Below are 26,155 nucleotides of genomic sequence, written 5' to 3'. Positions count from 1 at the left end.
GGTTAATGTGTTCCAACAACACAATAACCCATGTAAGTGTTAGCTATAATCCTATTTATTTTTATCATCATGGTGAACAGACACCATTCAAAGTTTTGCTCGGTAAATTTCACATGCATTTCATAGAAGACTTAGAAACACAATGAATTAAATTAATCTACTCAAAATCATATGTCATTAAATTAAGGATTTAGGATTTCATCTTAAGCATCATAGGTCCACTAATTATTAATTTATTGGGTACAATAGCACAACATTCTTGTTTGCAGCACATAAAAATTTATTCATATTCACAAGGTTCACATTAATCCAACTTATTTCACTAAACAATAAATTTTCAAATTAAAAATATCATTTCTTTTTTTACAACAATAGAGAGGAACAGTGATATTGATTTTTGCTCCACATTAAAGCACTGAACTTGTCATTTCCCTTTAGAAAATATGTTTTTTAACATATTCATTTATTAGCAATAAACACTCAATGTTAAAATGTATATAGGAAGCAGATAAGGAGAAACAAATAGCTTTAGAATATATTCAAATACTTTTTATTAAATGCATATTATTTTGAAGAATCCCAAATAAGAAATGATAGACACACCTGAATTGCAGATTGAATAGTTCATTCTAAAACAATGGCAGTTACATTGTTGCAGTTGAGAAATGATTTGGTCCACAGTTTTAAACCTGGTAAAAGGAGGCTCTCACACCATCTGTGTCTTACAGGCTTCTGGTAGAAGTTCTGTCTTGATTTTTTCTTTAAGTACAAAATTATATTTACAAAATGGTGGTCTTTAAAAGAGAAGAAAAGAGGGAAACTGTTATTTGTAAAGTAGCACATTTTATTTCCTTTTCATGTAAATCTTAGAATAGTCTAAATCTGTAACTACCTAGCTTTCCAAAAGCAGGGACTTGTAACAATCCCGTAGAACCAAATCCACTTGTCCTCTCTGTGTACAGATGACATAGAGAGAGTGCTTATGCCATGGAAACTGTTCTTTCCTTCCGCTTCTGTCTCTGGTATGTCACAGGATATTAACGTCGTATAGTCTAGACAGTACTAGTGAATCAGTCCCTTCCTGAATTTAACTTTAAAGTAGGTATAATACATCTTCCATCACAACTACTACCAAGAAGAAAGAGTGACGTATAAGACATATTTTATCTAAATTCTTTTCTTCCTATTTTGCCATTTATTAAAATTGAAATAACACCATGTAACATATTATACATGTTAATGAGAACATGTACACAGTGCTTGAGAAGACTAATAGATTAAACCACTGTGGTTAGTTAAGCATCTTGTCCAGTTGTTTATTTTCCTGTTAACGTTTGGAAAAACTTGAAAATAATTCCTTTACATGGTTAAACATTGTACGTATTACAGATGAAAAACAAATGATCCCCAAGAACCCACATACATTCAGGTCCAAGCAACTTGTTATAAATTAACAGCATGGAAGCAAGCAAGGTATTTTTCCCAGTCAGTTCTTTTACTGGCAGGCTGCATTTTGCAGTTACAAAGAAAAGATCAATCACTTTATTACTTATCTCAAAAAGTAATCTTATAAAGAAATCTTAAGAGAATCACAAATCTAAACTTTTATATATGAAAAACAATCAGTTATCTCTACTCTAAATCCTCACAGTGCATACCCACCAATCAAAAGTTTTTTGTTTTTTGTTTTTGTTTTTTTTAATATATATATCAGGAAGCTGAGGGCAGAAATGGGTGCAAGGAATTAATCAGCACCTTTGATCACCAACCCATCCTAGCAAGAAGGTATGTCAGCCAGCAATAGCCAGGCTGCCATTGGTTTTGTTCCCTGACCTCATTGAGTCCCTCACTTAACTATTAAAAGTGTGTCTTTCTAAACTTTACATTGTTTCCCAAGATTTTCTACCTCAAAGCCATTAACAAAGACATCTTTATCTAACCTTAAGTCAGTATTCAAAGCTTTGTTTTAGCTATGACACACACTGAAAACTGTGAACAGATCTCCCAACATTAAAATTAAAAGAATGTGAGCTAGCTTAATTTCTGAGGCTCAGTTGTTTTCCTTAATCATTAACCTAAATCACAGTCTGTATGGCTCCTCAAGAGAAATTCATAAGTCTTAGCTGTGTGACATTTCCTTGTTCTTATTTTCTATCCTCTGCAGCCCCTGCTTTATCGGGGGGGGGCAATAATATCTTACCTTTACCTATATTAATGTTCTCACTAGACTAACCACTATCATAATTCCTTACTATATTTGTTAGAAATCCTAAATCATCAAAATTCTACTTAAACTAACATTATTATTGTACAAAATCATTATTTCAATTAAATACTACAGCTTAAGAGGGAATCATCTTCATAATAAACCACAGGTAAAAATGCCCAATAGAACTGAATATTCCCACAAAATAATCACACTACATTAAAGGCAGTGGGGATCCCCCAACACCCATTCACACCATGAAAAAAATGACATACCAGAAAAAAAAATGACAGCGGCAAGTTTGAAGTTCCACACCCATATAAAAGCCAGGTACTGTAGTACAAGTCTGTAACCCCAGTACTGAGGGTGCACTGTGAGGTGGCCCATTCTTACAAATAACTGTTAGATCTGTGTGACAGAATCCATGAGCTCTAGATCCAATGAAAGATCTTGTCTCAGAAAAAAAAAATCAGAAGTGACTAAGAAAAACTTCTGATTTTTATCTCTAGCCTTTATAAGACACATTCACATACATGTGCACATATACATGAACAAACACATGCATCCCCATTTGAAGATGTATGTACACACCCATATACTACACACACACACACACACACACACACACACACACAACACACCATGTCTCTAATTATTTGTTATCTCTTTCATAGATTAACTATTTAAGCAGAAATGGTACAGTTTTATGAGCATTTGAAATGAAAATGTTTGCCAACAGCAGCACAAAAAGTATCATTGAAAAGTAAAAGCAGTGTACTGCAATATTCTCCCATGCAAAGTGTTTAAAAATCACTTAAACTAAATATCATAATATAAACTTCAAAGAAACCATTCACAAATCCACAAAAAGAAGCAAAGGAATTATATAACTCTTCAATTTATCCAAAACAAAGATGAGGAAATAAAATGAGCAAGGAACCAATAGGACAAACAGGAAACAGAAAGGCAATGCTTGAATTAACCTGCACTGCCATCGAACTTCTTTAGTTAAATGTGTAAGTGCCCAAGTTCAAGAGCAGAGACTACCTCACCGTCACCATCTGAGAAAGGCAAAGTAACAAGCTATATTTGCCTGTCTATTAAAAAAAAAAACTAGAAGTGAAACACAAGAGACCAACCAAGCAGCAATAGCAACAAAACCAAAACCCAACCTGGTTGTGGTGGTTTGAATGAGATGCCCCCATAGGTCTCAGGCCTTTGAATACTTAGTCACTCTTGATGTCAGTTTGGCAAGGATTAGGAGGTGTGGCCTTGCTGGGGAAGGAGTGTTAGGTTTCTAAAGTCTCCCTGCATCCCACGTATGCTCTCTGTTTCCAGCTGTGGATAAGAATATTGCTGCTGGGCCAGGAACAGCTTACACATGGTAGCAACTTTGATTTGCTCAAGTTGGTGCTGCCTACATTGACATCACATAAGTGGTAGCTGACATGCTGAGCTGGATATGTACAATTTCCACCCGAAAAGAAGATTTTTAAGCTGTCGTTTGGGTTTGTGTCAAGTCCAAGAGACTTGTGCACATCCGGGATAGAAGAAGAAGCCATTCAGGTGTGACACAAGGCAGAAGAAACAAGGGTGGGAAACTGTTTACAAGCTAACTGCTGGGAAGGGGTCACCTGACACTCATGCTGAAGTGCAGTTACCTATGCTTGTCCAGAACCAGTTTTGGTCTAATCCACATAACTGGCTTCATTTGACCCCCTTGAAGGTTTAAGTTCAAGCGTATTTTGTCAGCTGTTCAGTTTCAGTGGAATCTTGTACTTCTGGTTCATTATAACAATTGTTCTCTCAAATTCAAAAAAAAAGAATGTGATGTCTAGTACCATGCCTGTTTACCTTCTGCTGTGCTCCCTGCCATTATGTTGACAGACTCCTCTCCCCTTGGAGGTGCAAGCCCCACTGCAATGCTTTTTTGCTATAAGGGGCTTTTGTCATGTTGTTTACCACAATGATACAAAGTAACTAAGACAATGGTGAAAGTACACTTGTCAGAAGAGCAATAATACATAATGCTGTTCAAAACGCAAAACATACGGTTACTTTGGAAAATACTTTGACTGTTTCATATAAAGTTTAAGATACATCATATGACCAAGCAACCCTGCTTCTAGGTATCTGTCCAAGGCAAATGACATTTTATAGTCACATAAAAGCCTGTAGACAAGTCCAGGTTTGCTCACAGAAAACAAAACTGCAAACCCATGTCTTTTAAGTGGTGATTGGATGAGTGTATTATGTAATACTTTTATAACAAAATAATATTTATCCCTAACTTTCATGATATAGACAACAGCTAAGTGCAAAATTCTATGTGTACAATGAGCTATAATCCTGTGTATACAATATCCAGAAAAAATATGAACCAGCCACAGCAGGTGAGGTCAGAATGCAGCTGAAAAGCAAAGCATAGAATCAATAAACTTTGGTGAATTCTAAATTCTGCCTGTGGTTTTAACTACAATTCTACACTTAATAAAATCCATGCAAATACACACCAACAGAAATATTTCACATTAAATTTTTAAAGTGGCTTCAGTCACGAGTTTTCTGGAAGTCATCCAAGGTCATACCTCTCATGTATATTTCTCTTAGTCCCTCAAGTCTAAGATCTAATTTACTTGCAGTGGCTGGGCAGAGGCTCTGGCTGGTCTCTATCAAACTACTTTTGGAGATATAATTACTCATCAAGGGTGTGCAGACTAAGGTGGATCAGACATATCCTTTATAATTCACATCTCCAACAGTCTGCCAGTCTAAATTCTCACTGACTGTATATTATCTGTGTGGACATATGTGAAGAGGAACGCTACTAGATGGTTATGGCAATTATCTAGGGAATTAACATAAAGCATACTTTCATCCAATCATCAGTTTGCATTTCTATCTCTGTCCAGAAGATGATGTTAAGAGCTTCATTAAATATCCAGAAGATGTATTTTAGATTTTTATTTTTGGAATCACAAGAATTGCATCCAAATTTCATAAATCTAGTAAATAATCATAAGCCATCCATAGTTTAGGTTTTTGAGAAAGAAAATCCTATACCTGTATGTTTTATGCACTGGATCATATATAAGTGACTTTGCCCTATTTTGTAATTAATGGAATTAATTAATTAATTTTATTTATTAATTAATGGAAAATGCTCTTATTGTAAAAAATAAATACCAAACCATATATAGATGAAAACTGAAAACTTTGTCCTCCAAGATATGACATCTTGCTCCAACCACACATTTGTAAGGAATGATGATAGTAAATGTTCTTGCTTGGATCTATTGGTTTTGATATTTGCATACATTTCAACCACAGGGACAATGAAAACAGCCTTTTGTCACTATAATAGCATTTTACTGATTATTGAATGTATGTATATTATCATACTGAAATTTGTAAGATGATTTGCATTTAAATTACTTTCCCAACACTTCCCTGTGGATGTAGAACCCATCTAAACGCATGTTTTCAGATTGAGAAACAGCTCGGTCAGTCAGTAACACAAGTATGGCGATCTTGAATTGGATCCCTAGCACTCATATAAAAAGGCTGGCACAATGGAACTCTCTTATAATTTCAACATTGGAAGGATGGAGAGGGGCAGGTCCCTGGGGGTCATTATTGTAATGTCAGTGACAGACCCCGTCTTCAACAAAATGTGAGTGGCACTTGAAGAATGATACCTAAATTTGACTTCTTGCCTCAACACACACATATGCACATGCACCATGCACTCATACACTCATACACAAGCATTCTATATTATTACACACACACACACACACACACAACATATGTATATAATCATATATTGTTTTTATTTTTACTTTCTACAAATATTTGTCTTCTTGCTGCACTTTTATAAAAGATAATTGGGAATTCATTTTTATATGTATAAAAAGTAAATGAAAGTAGAAATATTTCAACAATCTAAAGAGATTACAATCAATCCGCAAACCACTTATTTTATTATGTACATATGGGTGGGATACATATGAGATATGCATGCATGCATGTGTGTATGTACCTATGCATGGGATAGGCATGTATGCATGTGTGTATGTGTGATGCATTTACCTCTGCATGCACATGCAGAGGCTAGAACATGATATTGGTATCTTTTCTTGTCATTGTCTACCTTATTTCCTTGTGATATGATGCCTTACTGAACCTGGAGATCACTGTGTTTACCAGCCAGACTGTCAGCAAGCTCGATGATTCCCCTGTGTCCCTTCATCTAACACTGGAGTCACAGTTGTGGAGGGCAATGGCTGACCTTTTCAGGGGTGTTAGGAATCCCACTTGTGGTCCACCCTAGCATAAAGAACCTGCTTTCTCTCTTTCCTCTTCCACTGTGTCTCACGCTTGATCCTCGCTGAGCTGCTGAGATTTACAGCTTCTATGTCCTGTTCTGTTTCTCTTAAACTCTAATAAAACTGTTTTTGAGCTCAAAACAAACCAACCAACAAACAAGCAAAAAATAAAATAAAATATTGATAAGCCTTTAAGGGATATATTGTATCAATTCCCCACCTTAACAATACCTTATGACATTATTATGTGTGTTTGTGTGGGTTTTTGCTGTTGTTGTTATTGCTCAGATAATGTGACTCTAAACTATCATAAGTATCACTCAAGACAAAAAAATACAATTTATGTCCTTTTAAAAATATTTTGAGCCTGGTGCGCATGCTTTAATCCAACTTACAGAAGTATCTTGTATTCGACAGTCTACAATGACTAAAAAAAAACAAAAAAAAAAAAAAAAAAAAAAAAAAAAAAAAAAAATATTTTGAGATCCTTTTATAATAAAATTAACGAACATTTACACATATAAATTCTTAACCAAAACTTAAAGAGCATTTTTAATGTTAAGACAAAATGTTTAAATCAAAATTTAGATTTCCTACCTTTCTGGGTGTGTAAGTGACTTTAACACAAGACTCTGGAATCTGTATTGGCACGTGGAACAGCAGGAATCAGGGGAATGTAAGTATGTTACATATATGCATGAAATGTTCACAATATCACTTATGAACTGAGCAAGGATCTTGACTCCTTGAAGATTATCAAATGGTTTGCTCTTCCTAAATAGAAAAACTTGATAGTCTCAGTATATTAATAAATTTAAACATATTTTTTCTAAATCAATGTAATACTAATGAAACACAGGGGACAATTTTATAGGATAGAGGTCAGACAAGACAGAATAAAATAACAGTGAGGATATATGCACTCCCTTATCAACATGTGGAGAGCATATTTTGTCTAAGGTCTATCCTGTATTTGACTTTGTAGAGCATTCTTCAGTCATCACAATTCTTTCAGTTGACTAGAAGTTCAAATGAAAAATGTTACTCTTCAACACATTTTATAATGTTTTCCTTAAAGAAAATATCAATAAAAATACTGAGATTTAAAATGAAAAGTAAAAGTAATATCTTATCAGCATAATTTTATGACCACTGTCAATGTATCAAGTAACAGTAACCTTATTTAGCCAGCAACTTCTCTTTTAGGATATTATAAGAATGGACATTTTAAGGTAAGAAAACTGAAGTTCAGATCATACAAACTGCTTTCTAGAATTTACACGGCTACTAGTTCATTATATGCTGTATAAAACCATATTTGTAAATTCTGTTCATTACTCCTCTCACAGTTCTTCGTCTCTGTGTGCCAGAAATATGAGTTCATAAAATAATTACCAGCATTATAGACTTGTCCAAGTATAAGAGCTCTCTGTTGTCATCTCTCAGTAGCTAAACTTAAGGGCAGAAGCGAGTTGGACCAGAGGAATCACAAGGTTTAGGTCAGAAGAAAGAAGTGAATGGGAAGGAGAAAAGGAAGGAAGGAGAAAAAAAGGGAAAGAATATGGAAATCTTCATTGGAAAAAAAAGTGTTTTTCATCAAAATGTGGTGGAGCAAAGGCAAGGGTTTATCCAGAACAGAGAGCAAAACAGCAGCCCATGGGGGCCCCAATATTTCCTACCAAGCTTGACTTCTCTTTGCCCCACCACCCCTTTTATTCTCCACAGAAGTTAGACTCACCAAAGGATGTCACTGTTCCTTTAAAGTTCATCGCTGCTCTAACCCTGGCAGGGGTACTCACGTTCCCCCCAGAATATAAATGTATTGGGTGTATTGCTAATGTGTTTCAAAGAGCATACCCAATTTCTCAGCATTCCTTCAACACACACAGATAGGAATATGTCACCTAAAAATTCATGTATCCCCTAGCGGTTCCAACTGCCTGAACTCTTATTTCCTCAATACCAAGGGCTTCTTCTCTCCTTTTCTCTTCTCTTCTCTTCTCTTCTCTTCTCTTCTCTTCTCTTCTCTTCTCTTCTCTTCTCTTCTCTTCTCTTCTCTTCTCTTCTCTTCTCTCCTCTCCTCTCCTCTCCTCTCCTCTCCTCTCCTCTCCTCTCCTCTCCTCTCCTCTCCTCCCTCCCCTCCTCTCCTCTCCTCCTTCCTTTCCCTCCCCTCCCCTTCCCTTCCCTTTCCTCCCCTTCTCTTCTCTCTCTCCTCATTTTTCTCTCTCATCTCCTTTCCCTCTCTCCCTTCCACCACCCTCTGTATCTCTGTTCTTTCGCTTTCCCCTGTGTTCAGACTGTCTCAATGTAAACAATCATTAAAAACTTTCTGGAGGAATGATGAATATCATAATTTTGGTTTTTATCATTAATTTAAAGTTTATCTGCTGCACTAACTAGTCTGAAACTTTTTTTCCAAGACGGGGTTTCTCTGTGTAGTTTTGCACCCTTCCTGGAACTCACTTTGTAGACCAGGCTGGCCTCGAACTCACAAAGATCCGCCTGCCTCTGCCTGCCTCTGCCTCCCGAGTGCTGGATTAAAGGCATGCACCACCACCGCCTGGCAAATCTGAAACTTTTTAAAGACAGATCTAATATACATACATACATACATACATATATATTATGAATTGATTTCTAGCAAGTGTACTCTCTCAAAACATTTATCGAATGATTAAATTGGAAACTTTCCATAGAACCCTCTATTTCACATATAATGGTTTGGTATGGAAGGGGATTTTAAATATTTTTGAGGGTCCACAACTCAAAATTTGAAGTTATTCTAGATTGGTTTACTTTTCTCAATTTAGCACTTCAGATAAGTCAGATAAACCCACCACACAAGGATTTGGAAGCCTTAGAACCTCTAGAATCTCTCTTGGTCTTTGTCTTTATTCCACAGAATTTGTCTAGTTCCCATCATCTATCACTGAAATACAACAATAGCCACTTGTGAAGACTCAAAATTTCCTTTAATCTCACCATAATTCACCTGATGGACTGCTCTAATATGAACATCTAATACTCACATTCCTTATTTAAAAGACTGCCATGAGTGTGGGTGATATAGCTTAGTGAGTGAAGGCTACCAACCCTGACGGTCTGAGTTTCATTCCTGGAAACCACAGGAATGAAGCGGAGTCAGTATCCAAGATGTGTCTTCTGACCGCCACATGCATACTGTATCCTGTGCACCCGCTCTCCCACCACACACAAAAATACACTCAATCAATATAGTAAAAATAAACAAATAAAACCCTAAATTTATAAAACATTACATTTCAAATCACACTACAGTAACTGAGTGCTCTTTCATGACTTTGAAACAATGACCCACACCACAACAATACATATGAAAATTAGGAGCCAACACATTTCCAGTGAAGTCCCCCTTTACTAACAAAAAAAAAAAAAACGAAACAAAAGCATATAGTGCACACATCCTGTATAAGAAGAGTGGGGAGTAGGATGAGGGGGGAAGGGAGAAGAGTAGGAAAGGGACAAGAAGGAGGATCAGGAGGAGGAAGAAAAGTGATTATAATGTAAAGGTCAAGTTCAGCATCCATACACGCTATAGTCATAAGTGACCCTAATTTTTCTCTGTATAATATTGTGCATTGTGTACGAAAAGCAAATATTCCTGTTTCAGTTCTTGAAGGTAAATGCATGGTTTTTTAAGATTCTTTGGTTCTTCTAGTATTTGAACAAAAGTTCAAATGCCAAATAACTCTAATGGAAAAAAAAAATAAACAGCCAAGCTTAGGTGGCTATATTGTAATAAGTATACATGTTCTAATAATTTTATCCCCTATATATTGAATCCGTTGAGTGAAATTCATCACTATTTCAACGTGTTTAACTGTTTGCAAAATAAAGGAGAACAAATTTCTTTACCTACTGGAAAAAAAATTGAAGCAACAGCATTAGGAGGTTGGTCTATGTGGTATTTATGAGTTCAATCACTCTGTTTTATCTGGGCCTGGGAAAGCAACTTCTCCCAGCTTGCTTATGGGATTGCATTACTTTCGAATGTGTTTATTCCTCTTCTGACTTCTGACTGCGCGTTAAGTGGTAATCTATCATGAAACTCACTACTGAGATTCAATTAGGTATTAGCCTCTACCAGTGTTCAGTGATTTCCTTCTGAACAATAACACTATTTCAGTTTTGAGTGCCCAGATGTCCTTAAAACATTTAAATATGTTTAGTCATAAGTAATGATCTGGGTAAGTGAATTAATTTAAAAGCTAACAGCATATTTCTTATAAGAACACTTAATAGACTATATATGTCTGTATAATATACACAAAACCTTTTTACAATTTAAGAGATCTTTATTAATGAACTATTTACTCAATTACATTTAGTATTATAGCATATAATATATAAACGATGTCCAAGCTTAGGTGAAAGGTGTTGAAAAGTTCTCTTAATGAAATATGGACCTACACAGAAGTAAGGAATTTAGATCAAAATTCTTATATGATATGTTCTATATCTTCTTTGAGTGACTTAAAGAGGTGAAAAAGAGAAGGAAAAAATTACTTTTACACTACCATTTTCTTGTCATCACTAATTTATCTGCAATGATTCTTACTAATTTAAAAAATATATTTGTAGAATGCAACATTAAAATATTTGTGTCAATTTTTACTAGCCTGATGTTGACCCAGTATTTCATTTCTGAGAATGATCCTAGTATCCATGGTGGAAGCTCTTAGTTTTACTTCACTAGGAAGACTTTCAGTATTTTGTCAACATGGACTTTTTCCTTATGATCTTCTTCATGGATTCTAAGATTTGAAATGTTTTTTTTCTATGTTACATACCACCTTTATTATGTGATATGGCTATGTATTGTATTTTTGTGACATTGCAGATTTTTCATAAGTATTAATAGCATTGTAACATTAAGGATGTTGCTACCATGGTTTGACAACCAAACTTGCTTCTAGTCAGGGAGGTTTTCCTCTCTCACAGTTGGCAGCTGACTAAACCTGTTATGTCACAATATGTCCAGAGCCAAGACTCACCACAAATTATATTTAGTCTAGTGTCCAGTTCATGTATTATAATTACTTCAGCTGTGACAGCAGTAAATGTTGGAGATAACAGCTGTGGCTTCTGCAACTCAAAAGTCACCAATAACAGGTTAGAGTTGAAGCCAATGGTGGCCTACTAATAGTTAAATAAAGTTTATTATTTATTTAATCACCAGACATAAAAGAGTTCTAAATGATTAAACCAGCACATTGGAAACTGTAATTTCAAGGAAAACATGCACCTTTATGTCATTCTTTTGCTTAAAACATTTTTTTTTTACTTTAAGAATTTATCTAAGAGATAAACAGATGTTCAGCAAACTTGAACTGAGAATGGGCTTGAAGATTAAGTAGCTTTGGAAACGTGCATATCCAATCATACGCATGTAAATAGTCATTTGGAATGGAGGAAAAAGATACCTCAACCTATATTTTTGAGCTTTATGATTCAGAGTTCTTTAAATGTTAAATTTGTGTCACTCTGCCTTTGACTGATGGCATTATGTTTTTATTTACAGCACTGTGAAAATCATATCCCATTAAAAACTGGAGAAAGTGAGCAAGCAAATGGTTACAAGGAATACTGGACTTAAGAGTCAAAAACAAGACAAACAATGGCTTCTCCCATTCCTCTAACATTTGAAGCCATGAACTGTAAAGCATGTCCTACCTATTACACTTTCAACATCTTCCCGAAGAATGAAACATCAGAACATGATATGCAAAACGCTACTAATATTTAAGCTTCTCCATTTAGAAAATTCACTCTGAATTATCTACTGAACCATTCATAGATATTCAAATCAGCAAACATTCAATTCCTGGAAAAAGTAAATGATAACTGGTACTTACACATAGAGCCTAGGGTATTCAAATCTCTGAAGGTTGTTTAATAAACTAAATGAAATTGAGCCGTCCCTCGTAGTTCCATTCAAAGCAACTATACTGAGAACAAAATAATAGGCTACAAAATAAAAATACAGAATGTTAATCATTTTATATTTCAAACTTGGTTTGGTTTTGTCACATAGGAAAAAAATACATGAAAGCACACATGATATATGTAGTAGAGTCCCATATTTTATACGCAGCAAATTTTTAGATAGAATAATTTTATCAATGGAGAATGCATCCTGCTTCTTGTTGGGTTATTTCCAAAATATTTTTTCTTAATTCTTTGAGCATTTCAAAAACTTTATTCTGACCATATTCATCCTCACACCCCAACTCCTCCCATATCCATCATATCCACCTATATTTCCCTAACACCCAACTTTGTGAGATTTCTAATTTTTTCTCCCCATTGAGTACAGATTATGTTGCCCAACTGTTCTTGGGAGTGGAAGCTGCCCTGAAGTGTGGTAAACATATTAAGGCTCACATCATTATAGAAAACAAAAACAAACATAGAGTCATGTTTGGAAGAATAAGAATCTGCCATTCAATTGTCAATCTTGCTATGGTGATAATTTGGCTAAATCAATACTACATTATAACTTGCCTGCAAATATCAAATCAAATCAAATAATAATAATAATAATAATAATAACATGAAACAGCATTTTGTTTTTCAAGAACATATTTAAATATTGTAAGTTTCTTAATTACCTGATTATTATATACAGCTGAATTTGCTTACCAACTTCAATTGTCAATTTCATTGCCTACTGAGGAATGGCAATGAAGTTAAACAACTGTATAGAGTGTACGTACATTGGAGCTGTCATACCCCAGGTAGGATAGATGCAGGGATATGCTAATCCAAAACAAAAAGGGCTCATGGTGAACTGGAGAGATTTAGTTCAATGATTAGGAGTCTGCTCTTGCAGAATACATGAATTTGAATTCCAGCAGACATGTCAGGTGATTCAACAATGCCTGCAATTCTAGTTCCAGGGGGATCAAATACCTTTGGTCTTTGTTAGCACCTGCATTTCCGAGTGTGTGAATGCACAGGAGCATGTGGATGCGCATACACACACACACACACACACACACACACACACACACACACACACACACACACACACACACACACACACACACACACACACACTTTTTTAAACTAGCTTTAAAAATAACTGGCCAAAATTACTACTGAGTAATTCGGTAGGCCTTATTTTAGCAATAAAGAAATTAACAGGGAAAAGAAGAAGTGGGAGAGTGACGTTCAGATATATCGATAGAGAGCTGAAATTATGAAATATAAATGAATATTTGATGCAAGGGGTGGTTGGAGGAGAAAGGTTGGAGAAAGTAGCTGGAGAAGAGAAGCATGAAGAGGAGGAAAGAGCATCAAAAGCATGGAGATGTGAGTGTAGAAATCATGGCTAACCAGGGCTTGAAACTAAATGGAGCTAACCTGGGTTGATTCTAAAATTATTTGGGAATGTTGACTCCATTGTCTTTCTGTTCTTCTCCCTGCTGATTGATATTTCCAGGCTTCTTATACTTAACTAACTGTTGTACTTAGGAGTAAATAACTTAATTCCTCAATATACAGGTTTAGAAACCAAGATAAATTAATCTTTAAAGATTAATTATAACCATGGTTTTGGTTATTCTGAAATAACATGTGCTTGTAGATAATGATTCATTTATTTAAAATGTGAACAACTTACTACAGAATGAACTTTGGGCGCTAGTATCCAAAAACGCAGTGGTCCTGAGAGGCCATCCTTCCATTCTTTCCTTCAACCCTTTTTTCCATAGCTGAGCTTGATTACCTAAGATTTGAGAAATAGACACCGGAATTGAATTCTGTCAAGCAGCACACAGACTCTTCAAATCACTAAATATTTAAAAATCTCTAAATATCACTCAATATCAAGGTACACCATCAAATATAGATTAAAAGGCACCTTGAAAACATGTAAGGTACTTTACATTAATTTTCAAAGTAATTCTTATAGTCAAGATTCACAAAAATCACTCCGCTCTCTGAAAGTCTTATTAGTGCTTGACATATCTGTATTACTGAGATCCATTTGTATCAGTTTTTATACCATATTATAAATTCAGATGTCCATGCATAACTCTTTTTAGCAAATTCACCAGAATAAGTGAATTACACAAAATTTGAGTATGCAGTTTATCTCCATGAATGAAGCCCCCAAATTTTTCTACCTATACAACATTGTATTATGCCACAATATCATAAACATATAAATAATACAAATATATATAAATCTTATGTATTGAGTATATTTTAATATAGGTGCATACAGAATATGAAATTAGTAACATATTAAATATATTCAAGTTCCTCTTTGTTTCTACCTCAAACCTTTTTAATTTTAATATAGTAGACAGAATACTTCATTTAAATTTCTGAATTTTTAGCTCTGGCTCATTCTTATGCTCTTAAGCAATCTTATAGTTGACACGAATCACAGATGAAGAAACAATTCCACCAGAAAAGCAATCCTATCTAGAGATATAAGATAAATAAGTTTCCACATTACTTCTTGTGGAAAGCAGAAATCTATGGAAAGTGGATTCGACAAATCCTGGATGGATCATGCTTTATATAGCTAGTACTGCTGAGTCAAGCTTGGTGTAGTGGGTTCATTTTGGTCCTCTTAATCATCTCCCATTCCTAGAGACTCTTTCACTTTGCAAATATTTCTGGAAAACCTTCTATGATACTAACCAGATATTGATATATTTATACCATGCTGGTACCTGGCATTTTCTTTGGAAATTACTGAACAATGTCTGGAACTCTTTCAAGGTTGACTCTTTTTTCTTTTTACCTCAACACATATTATTTATTCATTTATTCTTTCACATTTTAACCCGATATATAATATATACATAATATACTTTGATTATGTCCTCTATGTCCTCATTGCCTCCTCCAATTAATGCCATCTTCTTGTGGACATTTTTTTTTTTTTTACTTTTCCTTTGGCAGACTTTTCTTTTCAAAAGCTCCCAATGTAACTGTCCTTGTTAAGTTTTACTGATATAGAAAGCATGAATCCTGTGTATTTGTTGACTTCCTGCTGAGAGCAAATGTGAAGCTAGTTATAATGCATACCTCTTCATTTGTGCCTAAGATTTCCTATTAAAAGCAAAAGCAAAAAAAAAAAAAAACTTCCTAGTGCACAAAGAATGGAGAAGTTTCTGCCTCTATATATAGAAATAGGGGAGAGCAAATTCCTTAGGGAAAAATGGTAGGAAATATAGAATCTGAGTCTACCATTATCCCCATTGATAATTTCCCCCAAACCATAACATGTTAGTAGATTGATATGAAGCACATTTTAGCCTCCAGCCTAAAATACTACCAAATGATGTTACTCATCTTCAAAAGGAATTGTAATAAACATAACAAGTTCCCTTACCAAGCCTAGGACAGGTGTCTCCATAACCGTTCCTACAGTCCGCACATAAACCATTCTCATACTCTTTGTATGACGCACAAGGAAATGAAACAAAATTACAATTTGTTTCAAAAGCTGCAATAAACAAGTGAACTGCTCTCTGATGGTCACATTTTATGTAATTAACTCCTTGAGGGTGAGAAAAACAAGCAAAACAACTGTAAAAACACAGAACCAAGTTCAAGTGAATTAGAGAAAAACTGACCATTTAAGTTATATTAAATTCTATGTTTCTCCTATATACAAAGCATTGACCACAATACAGTTACATCTCAACCTATTAAAAAATCCCATTAAAATTTTAAATTGGGCATGACTTTTTCATGAAATTAACAAGACATTTTCATAAAGTAATAAGCCATAAAGTATAGCTGTTTAAATTTAACAGTCTCTGAAAACACAAGGCTGCAATGTTTACTATTAGATATCTTTCCTCTAATTCTGTACCTGTAAAATTTTGATCCAAAGTTAAACATGCCTCTGGAATCAAGTAGTGTTATGACTCATTCAGCTCACTTGCCTTTCCAATCTTTCATATTTTTTTTCCTTTAGTTTGAACTTCTCTAGTCACACTAACATTTGATCATGTGCTAACCTGCCATGGTATTGAGTGAGCCAGATTCCACACTCAGAGGCCATGCATCACTCTGTATATGGGACAACCAAGTGGTCAGAATTGACAAATTTGTGATTATGTAGTCCTAGGTTGACCACAGGTGCTAAATTTTGGGCTCAAACTCAAGCTCTATGGTACTTTAGCTATGTGTGTTTTTTCTAGATGACTTAAAATTCCTCTTCATACTTAAAATGATGACCTAAAATTGTTGCAAACACACAAAACAGGTCTCATCCGTTGCCAAATGTTGGATACGCTAGTATATTGAGTGGTATCAACTGAAATTATTTCTTACCAATAACTCTCCTATGTCATTAAGACAAAATTATGATATCAAAATATTACCCACAGATTAAGAAAGCAAAATGTTGAATTATTTTCTCAGATCATTTTGAATCATCTATAACTGTAATCAGAATATATTATATGATAAAATCTATTTTCAATAAAAGAAAAAAGAATGAAAATACTTTTTAATTTACCTGAAAAAAATGTTGTAGGACAACCTGGCTGTTTTCTTCCTCCATTTGGGTAAAAATCTATATGTCCCAATGGCTCTAGAATGCCTAAACCTAGGGGGAAAACACCCATAAAATTATAAGGCATAAAAAGTTGTTTGAGAAACCGTGTGTGTGTGTGTGTGTGTGTGTGTGTGTGTGTGTATGTATGTGTGTATTATGTATGTGTATATATATATATATATATATATATATATATATATATATATAACCTGCTAACACCCATTAAACTCGCTCCTTAGAAGTTTCCAATCAATGATAAATTCTGTTTTATCTTTGTTAGTTTCTTCTGTCTCCAGCTACTCTTGCCTCTGTCTCTCTCCTCCATCCTTCCCCTCCCTCCTTTGTACCATTCTCCATCTACTCTTTTTCCCTTTCTTTTGAGATATAGATATAAAAATGTCCCAGACTGCCCTGGAACTCACTATGTAACCTAAGCCTGGCCTCAAACACAGGACAATCTTCTTTCTTCAGCCTCTTACATACATTCTAAGACTACAAGTATGAACCACAATACACAGATGCAAATTTTTAAATAGCAGTTTTCTGGCACTATGTTTTCAAATTAATTCTCACGAAAACCATGTGTTAATCATTCACACACTTATTATCCACCTGTTTACTGTGGGCCAATCCTGATACTTCGGGGGGGGGGATCTTTGCAGTAGAAATGACATGTGGTACAGAAAAATATAAGAGAAAGTAAAAGAACTATTTATCAGAGAGCAATAAATGCAATAAAAAGAAGAAAAAACACCCGATAAGGGTAGTCCTTGCATATTTTTTAAAGTGGAAATTAAAAATGGAAACATATTTAATGTAATTTGGCTAGAGAATTTCTCACCGAGCAGTTTAGAAGTTTGACAACTGAAATGAATAAATGAAGGATGGGAAACAGAGAGTTAGTAGGATATCTGGGAGCAGATTGGGGTCCACAAAGAGAGTGGCTAAGATATAATGGGTAATGATCACCACAAGAAGAAAAAATATGAGGTCGCATGCAGCCTCTCAGGTCATTGTGATGCTTACTCCCACTTTGGCTGATGATGCCTTGGGCTTGTTGATGTTAGATTTACTCAGTGGCAAAACCTATGAAGCTTGCTGCCTTCATGGGGATAATTTGAGTTAGGGTGGCATGAGACTATATGGTTATGATTTATGGGCTTCTATAAACCTGTAGATTTCCAGGGCTCTGGAGAAGGTTCAAATTCTGAATTCATTACCAGTATTGCAGTCTATAACCCAGAAGAGCCTGAGACAGGATATAAATCTAAGGAAACTTGAGACTATACTTACATACGAAATCTTGCTGCCAGATAAGATGGAAATACTTTAGCTTAGGGTACAAGCAATTTTATGTTAGTGCATTCTTCAGATAAACATTAGTGTCTGAGTATGGATCAAGATACAGCAACTCAATTTAGGTAGAGCTTACAACAGAATTCAGAAATGTGTCATGATATGGCAGAAAGCCGTGAAGCTGCTGGGCATGCACAGCATCAGAAGCAGACAGAAGGGTGTTCAATGTATAAAGATGAAGACCAACTTAAATTATTTCACTAGAAATCCTTATACTTCATAGAAGCAAGTGTGACTTTGCTGTAGCAGTGGAGAATTCCTCTTCCAGCCCCATAACCTACTCACTTGTTTGATTTAAACAAAGAATTCTAGCATTCTAAAGATGACCCTAGAACAGTGGTTCTCCACCTATGGGTCATGATCCTTTTGGGGGTCACATATCAGATATCCTGCATATCAGATATTTGCATTACAATCATAACAGTAGCAAAGTTACAGTTATGAAGTAGCAACAAAAATAATTTTACAGTTGGGGGGGGTGTCACCACAACATGAAGAACTGTAGTGAAAGGCTCAGAGCGTTAGGACGGTTGAGAACCACTGCCCTATAAGAAAGTCAGCTATTGAAGGAATTTCTGACATCTCCGTGTTATCTTCATAACAGTCAACATGAACGTTCAAAACCAAGAAGCACCTGTTGGGACAGATCTCCCACATGGCAATGACTTAGGATAAAAAAAGGGGGGCTACACAGCCATGCAGGAGAAACAACAGGTATTCATTATGAACTCACAAATGGTCCTTAAGGCAGGCATGCCACAATCACATGGTAGCAAGTCGGTTTGGAAAGGTTAGATCATTCACTCCTTTGGTTTACGGAATATATGTATAGCAGACACGGCCTTTTAAGTTTTTGAAATTAACTTCTCTTATTAATTATTTTTAGGTTATCATACAAAGAAATGGTGTTTTATGGCTTTCATACATTTTATCTCATAACATGTGTTCTCATTTGTTTCCCTCTCCAACTGACCTCCCTGATGGTCTGCTCCCTCCAATAGCTCTCTCTGTTCTCCTAGGTAGTTGCCCTTTCTCCTTTCTTCACACATATTTATAACCATCACTATTTTACCCCTTCACCTCTGCCTTAATGTCCCTCTCTCCCCTTCTATAGCCCCCTCTGTAGTTTGAGAACGTACACACTTGCACACACACATACTCACACACATACACACATATAAATATAAATACGTATACATATATACAAAAGCATAACTTTAAAGATTTATTTTTATTATTTTCCATGATTTGTATGTGAGTTTGTCTGCATGAGGGCAAGTGCACACCACTGCAGGCATCTGTAGAGGTGAGAAGTACCTGATACCCCCTGGAGCTGGGATTATGGGGCACTTGTGAAAAGCCTGATATCAGTGTGCAGAATCAAACCCTGATTCTCTGCAAGACAAGTACATTGTCTTAACCAGAAAGCTATCTCTGCAGCCCCCACATACATAATTTTAATTTACAAATAGATTGGGGAGATAAAAGAAGGAGGATATTTGTCTGTGTTTGGCTTATCTTGCTTAATATAATTGTTTCCCTTTCCACCCATTTGCCTGCAAAATGTTATGATTTCATTTTTCTTTATGGCTATATACATTTCCATATGTGTTTATCCATTCATGGATAGACTGCTTCTATTTCCTTATTTTTGTAAGTAGTGCAACCATAAACATGGCTATATAACATACATGTAGAAAATATCATTAAAATGAGTTTGATGAGTAACCAAGAGACTCAGTGCTGTGTAGAAAGAGTTTAGTCAATGTTAGTATTGCCAGCTTTTAATCCAGAAAGACATCAAAGTCAGGCGCTGCCCCCCCCCATTTAATAAACTCACTCATCCAAACAAAAAAGCCTCAGGATAGTCTCAATAATTTGTCTAATGAATTTGTCCAGCATTTTCTAATCAATGGTACCAACACCCCATTGGAGAGCATTATAAAGACAAAGTCAATAGAGAAAGTGTCCTCTCCTCATAGAAAAATAGTCCTTATCTGTGGTTTTAATGTTGTGCTAACTCCAGTTGGTATACATCACAAGAGGAAAATGAACAGTAAACTAAATAGCAGCATTGAGCATAGCAAGAAATATTATCAAGTCGATGACTGCCAATAAAATAAAGACGATTATTTTAAAATAAATTTTCAATGTTTTACAATAATAAGATGCTTCTTGAAACCTAAAAAGGAAATAATAAATAAACACAAGGCAAACAATACCAGAAGTCAATGCAAAAAAAACAAACAACACACACACACAAAAAAACCTCATTAAACCCCAAACATTTTATCCACAGCTCTTCCTCATCTTACAACCCCTTCCTTGAGATCAGATCTACATTCCACATTTTGCTTTCAAACACAAAACTCATTGAAACTTATTCTTTTACCATCGGAATCAGTATGGATGACATCTACAAACTTTGCATCAGTGTAATCTAATCTGCTATCTGATGGTTTTCCAGAGAATTTTGGTCCAGCTGGGTCAAGGCCTGAAACGCAAAATAGAAACTGTCAGTCTAATTATGCTTTACTACTTCATTATTTTTAAACTTGCAGTATTGTCAATTATAAATATGTGTCTATAATTTTAGTTCAAACATGTCCAAACATATCTAAAGTTACTGAATTTGACAAGTGACAAGTGCCCTCATTATTTAAATATTTATTGACAGCTTTCAAAGGTGGTCCAAACACAGGAGAAATATCTCGGCAGAATATTATTAAGATATTTTAGCATTTTTATTGATGGAGTAGATGGAGTAAGCTATGAAACTTTGTATTTAATAGTAACTGAGATTCCTCCTGATTGAGGAAAAGAGCTAATGAATACCATCTGGACCTCTCTTGAATTCTTCTTCTTACTGGCCTCATCCTATATCTGTCTATAGGTCTAGAATACTTTTTAGATACCAATACTCTTCAGGTTCATGAATGGAATGAATTTACTGTTTTCTTAGCATTCATCTCTCCCAAGAGTTTCCTATAATTTCTTTTTTTTTGTTTGTTTGTTTTTTTTTTGTTTGTTTGTTTTTGTTTTTTTCGAGACAGGGTTTCTCTGTGTAGCTTTGCGCCTTTCCTGGGACTCACTTGGTAGCCCAGGCTGGCCTCGAACTCACAGAGATCCACCTGGCTCTGCCTCCCGAGTGCTGGGATTAAAGGCGTGTGCCACCACCACCCGGCTTCCTATACATTCTTAAGGGGAACATGTTATAAATTCCATGAAATATGGATATATAACTGAAGTCCAGAGATCATGACTTCCTGGTAGCAAAAGGATTGGAATAAAATTTAGTCCATTGAGGAAGAGACGTCCAGTTTCCCAGACCCATGTAGCAGAAGCGGAAAAAAAAAAAAAAAAAAAAAAAACTGACTCCCACAAGTTTTCCCTTAACCCACATTAATTTATAAATTAATGTTATTTTAACTATTGTTCATTTCACACTCTTCTATCGCCCTTATTTTATTTTAGCCTGCTTGACAGAATACCCCACCTCTCTCTTCCTCTAAATTTTTTGAATGTAAGAAATCTATATTTTCGATCATTTATACTTTCGTGGTTCTGTGGTGTCAGAGCAACAGGTAAGTGAACATCTGTGTCAATATGAGTAACTTCACCTCTCCTTCCTTTCTTTTATGAAATTGTATTAAGACAATGCTATCCTTTATAACTAATTGGAATTATAAACTTTCTAGTGATATGGATATGGATAATTGCTTAATAAACCTGACATAGAAAAAGGATGGAAATCTGTGTGAGCACCACGTGGTTGCTGCCTTTAACTACAGTTAAGTTCACCGTGTGAATCTGAGTGAACATGAGAATGAGGATGTCTTAGACTTGAATAGCAACTACTGATTGGTCGAGTGCACTAGCGAATTAAAATTAAAATTCAACAGTGCTTGTGAGAATGAACTATGTAGTTAATATTTTTGGCTAATAAATAAATGAATTTTAAAAGAATGGACCAAACTTTTCCATGTAATCTTTGACATTTAGATAAAGCTACCAAACTCAATACTTGCTTTTCTTACTCATCATAATCACTAAGGAAGAATTAACAATCTAGGAAAAAGTAATATTTGGATATAGTTTGTAGCTGTGCCTTCAGGTTTTAAATAGAATAAACTCTAGTGGGTATAATGTGCTAAAATGATATATTTTTTTTTTAAGACAGGGTTTCTCTGTGCAGTTTTGGTGCCTGTCCTGGATCTCACTCTGTAGACTAGGCTGGCCTCAAACTCACAGAGATCCGCCTGGCTCTGCCTCCTGCAGTGCTGAGATTAAAGGTGTGCGCCACCGCCACTCAGCGTCTAAAATGATAACTTTACAAAAAGAAAAAAGAATAGCTTTACCTGTAATTCTTCCAAGTTGACCATGAAATAGTTTTCCTACAAAACCACTAATATGAGCCCCTAAGCTCATGCCTATGAGATGAAAATTGTCAAGAGATGCTCCATGCTTCTGTAATTGAAAATACAATGTAATAATTTTAATTTGAGTAATCACAAATCATTCCTAATATATTGACATTCTCTGGACTTCGTTATCGATTCTGACTTCGTATATTTCTGGGACATAAGGAAGGGGACTTATAACTTTGAAAAGATAAAGCTTTGTTCAGCTTGCATCATGAAATATCTTATTTTCCTCTATATTTCCAGTAACATCATTAAACTTCACCTGTGGATTTAAATTTTAATCATCCATAATGTAGAGTGAGATCTATAAAATAATATTTAGTTATCAAGGCATTTAATGATCAAATAGTAATAATAGGCATGATTGGCTGCTTATTTTGTTTCTGGGTACCGCAACATGTGCTCTGTAAGTTTCATATTTAATATTCCTGTTTGCCCTTTGAGTTATTCATATCCATCCTATTACTTAAAACTCTGCCTGGCACGTATTAAATACTAACTAACATTCAGTGAATATCCATTTTACTAAGGAAATAGGCTCACAAGTTAAAGTCGTGTACAAGCTACATATATGTGTTTTAAGTCACAAAGTCTGAATGTTTGTGCTACTGAAAATTAATGTGCTAAAGCTCCTAACCTTTAATGTTATGGTCTGTGTAGGGAGTGGGTCATAGAGAAGGTGATGATATTACAAAGTTGGGGCCTTCAAGAATGGAGCTAATGTCCTAATAAAGGACACCTAAAGAAGCTTATTTGGTTCTTCCATAGTGCAAAAGTGCTGTAACAAGATAGAAACTATGAACCAGAACCTGATGCTTAACAGACCCAGAATCCACCAGGCCCTTTCTCTTAGGCCTCTTAGTCTGCACAACTGTGAGATATAAATGTCTTTGTGTACAGAGTCAATTTACAGTGTTTATCATAGTGGCTCAAATTGACTAAGATACAAGCCTGGATCAGTTTGATTACAAAATATATGCTAGCCTTCATCTACTTTCCTTTCCGAGTATATCAATGCCTCTTAGCAGAACCAGTAAAAGTATAAAAGTCACTCTTATTTGGAAATGCTAAGATGAAGTGTTTTGGACTTAAGGTGGGTTCCAGGATTGCAGGTTACATAGCACAGAAAAAGAATCTAAGGTCAGTGTGTGAACATCTCTTTGCCTCAGGTAGTTAGCTTTGTGAGCTCACTGAGTGTGTGGTTCTTCCAGCAGACTTCCAGGGAGCTGAAAGGTGTTGGTAATGGTCAAGACTACACAGTGATGCCTGAAGTCTAATAAAATGATGTTGAACTTTCACCATTATTGGAGAGCCAGAGAGGGACTTTCCCAGCACAAAGCAATTCTGTTCTTCAAATGCCTCCAAGCAATGTCCCCAAAGCTGAAGGAGTATTTCTCAAAACATAAAGCTATGGCTACTCTTCTCCCAGCTCCTATAAATCCTTTGCAAGCAAAATCCTACGAGTTTCCTTAAATTATCAACTTAACCATGCTTTCCACATTATGAAGTTTTTGTTTATCAGTTAGAGGCAATCATAATTCAGGAAAAAGTCAATTATTCAGTTTTACACATGGTCAATTTCCTCTGTGTCAATTATTTCCTCTTCATCTCTCTTGGGTCACAATGTTTTTAAAACTGTCATTTCAAAAATAATAATGAAAAACTATTTTATTCACAGATAAGCAAATGTCATGTCTTGTTTAAGCATATACACATTTACATGTGTATAATGTATATTTCTATTTGAATTTACAATTCATGCAAGAGACAATCGAATTTTATTACTTTGGTTGTAGAAACAAAGAAACTTGGCAGAGAGGTGAAGTGATTGCTCAAAGTCACACAGATGAGAGGTGACAGACTCGAGCTTTGATGCCCTCCAGTCCGACTCCTGGTGTGTTTGTGTTACGCATTTGTGTTCTGCTTGTTCAACTTGGCATAGGTCTGGAAGCTCATTGCAATGAAAATTCAGATTTCAAAACCAAGAACACCCAAAGAAATCAAACACGACCTTCCTTTCTCTGAAAACCTTACTGTCACTACCAGTTCTCAGGACAGATAGGAACTACCCTAAAGGTTGGAATAGTAAACAAGAATTATGCACCAAATAGATGACCTGAAACCAGCCTTGAATCTGATCAATACAGCTCAAGGGCAGCAGAGCTGGAGGACACTGAGAACAACATTTTGAGCTGGGACGGGACCACTTTCCAAATGGGTTTCCTTTTATATTTACCAATTGCCATTTGACCAACAACAAACATAGGAGCCAGCTCTTAGAAGAGATGACTAAAACAATGTACTGAAATTACAGTAATGTCCATTCCCCACATAAGATCACTAATGCATCCTGAATTCAGGGTTGGAAAGAGCTTTAAATTTTTAATAGTTTAAAATAAAAGGTTTTTCACATTGAAAAATCATATAAAATTATTTAGAGTAGACAAAGCAAGGCTAAAAAGATCACTATGTCTACGGCAAAGTTCCAACTGCTTATAGAAAAAAAAATCTCTTAATTTCGTGGTGTCATATAACAAACCGTATACTGTGTAGCATGTATACATTCAATTTTTCAAACTTACCAAAAGAATTTGAATTGACTCACGCAAATGCTCAGCAACTAGTCTGGTGTTTTTAACAGCTCTATTATAAATGAGTGTTGTAGCACCCTGGTTCCAGTCTACAACAATGAGATTCACATCTTCGTGTTTCAATAACACCTTAGTAAACTTATGAAGCCATGCTGGGATGGAGCCCAGGGGTCTGTATCCATGAATAATCCAGACAGTTTTCTTTGACGGGTTGAAACGTACATTAAGAGAGTTATTAGACTCAAACAGTGGTTCTGCACAGCTTACATTGTCCCTTGAGTACAACATCAGAATTATCTTTAGTTTGGGATAAAATAAATCTTTTAAGGAAGTCATTGCATTTAATTTTGAGAATTCAAGACATGTTTTCTTATTCTCTGTAAAGAAAAAAAAGTCAAACTGGGCATTAGGATAAGATTGCAGTTTTATTGGTATAATATTATACAACTGAGCAGGAGAATTCTATTTCATTAGTACTTTAACATGATTTACTGAGCATCTACTGGGCTAAAGCTGAACACAGGTCAAGCAAAAAGACTTCCTGAACTAGAAGTAATAAAAATAATGACAAATATGAACAAGTGTGATAGGTCAAAAATTACAAACATCCTTCTAAAATAAAATGGAATATGTCAGACTGAAATTATTGCTGTTACTAATCACATGGGAAGGTCAACACTAAC

General features: G+C 35.3%; 1 protein-coding gene across 1 annotated transcript; it reads right to left on the bottom strand.

Moving 5' to 3' along the window:
- Positions 1-318: 318 nt before the first annotated feature.
- Positions 319-25,840, bottom strand: Lipi (lipase I). Its single transcript, XM_028874768.2, has 9 exons — positions 25,464-25,840; positions 22,816-22,924; positions 20,850-20,951; positions 17,063-17,152; positions 15,926-16,093; positions 14,198-14,302; positions 12,429-12,540; positions 7,132-7,308; positions 319-794 (listed from the first exon to the last, which is right to left on the bottom strand). The coding sequence occupies exons 1-9, from the start codon at positions 25,806-25,808 to the stop codon at positions 707-709; spliced, it is 1,296 nt and encodes a 431-aa protein (XP_028730601.2). The 5' UTR covers positions 25,809-25,840; the 3' UTR covers positions 319-706.
- Positions 25,841-26,155: the final 315 nt, after the last annotated feature.

This window comes from Peromyscus leucopus, chromosome 12 (genome assembly GCF_004664715.2).
Source record: "Peromyscus leucopus breed LL Stock chromosome 12, UCI_PerLeu_2.1, whole genome shotgun sequence".
Classification (NCBI taxonomy): domain Eukaryota; kingdom Metazoa; phylum Chordata; class Mammalia; order Rodentia; family Cricetidae; genus Peromyscus; species Peromyscus leucopus.
Note: the sequence above shows the minus strand (reverse complement) of the source record. Positions and strands in the feature narration are given on the sequence as shown.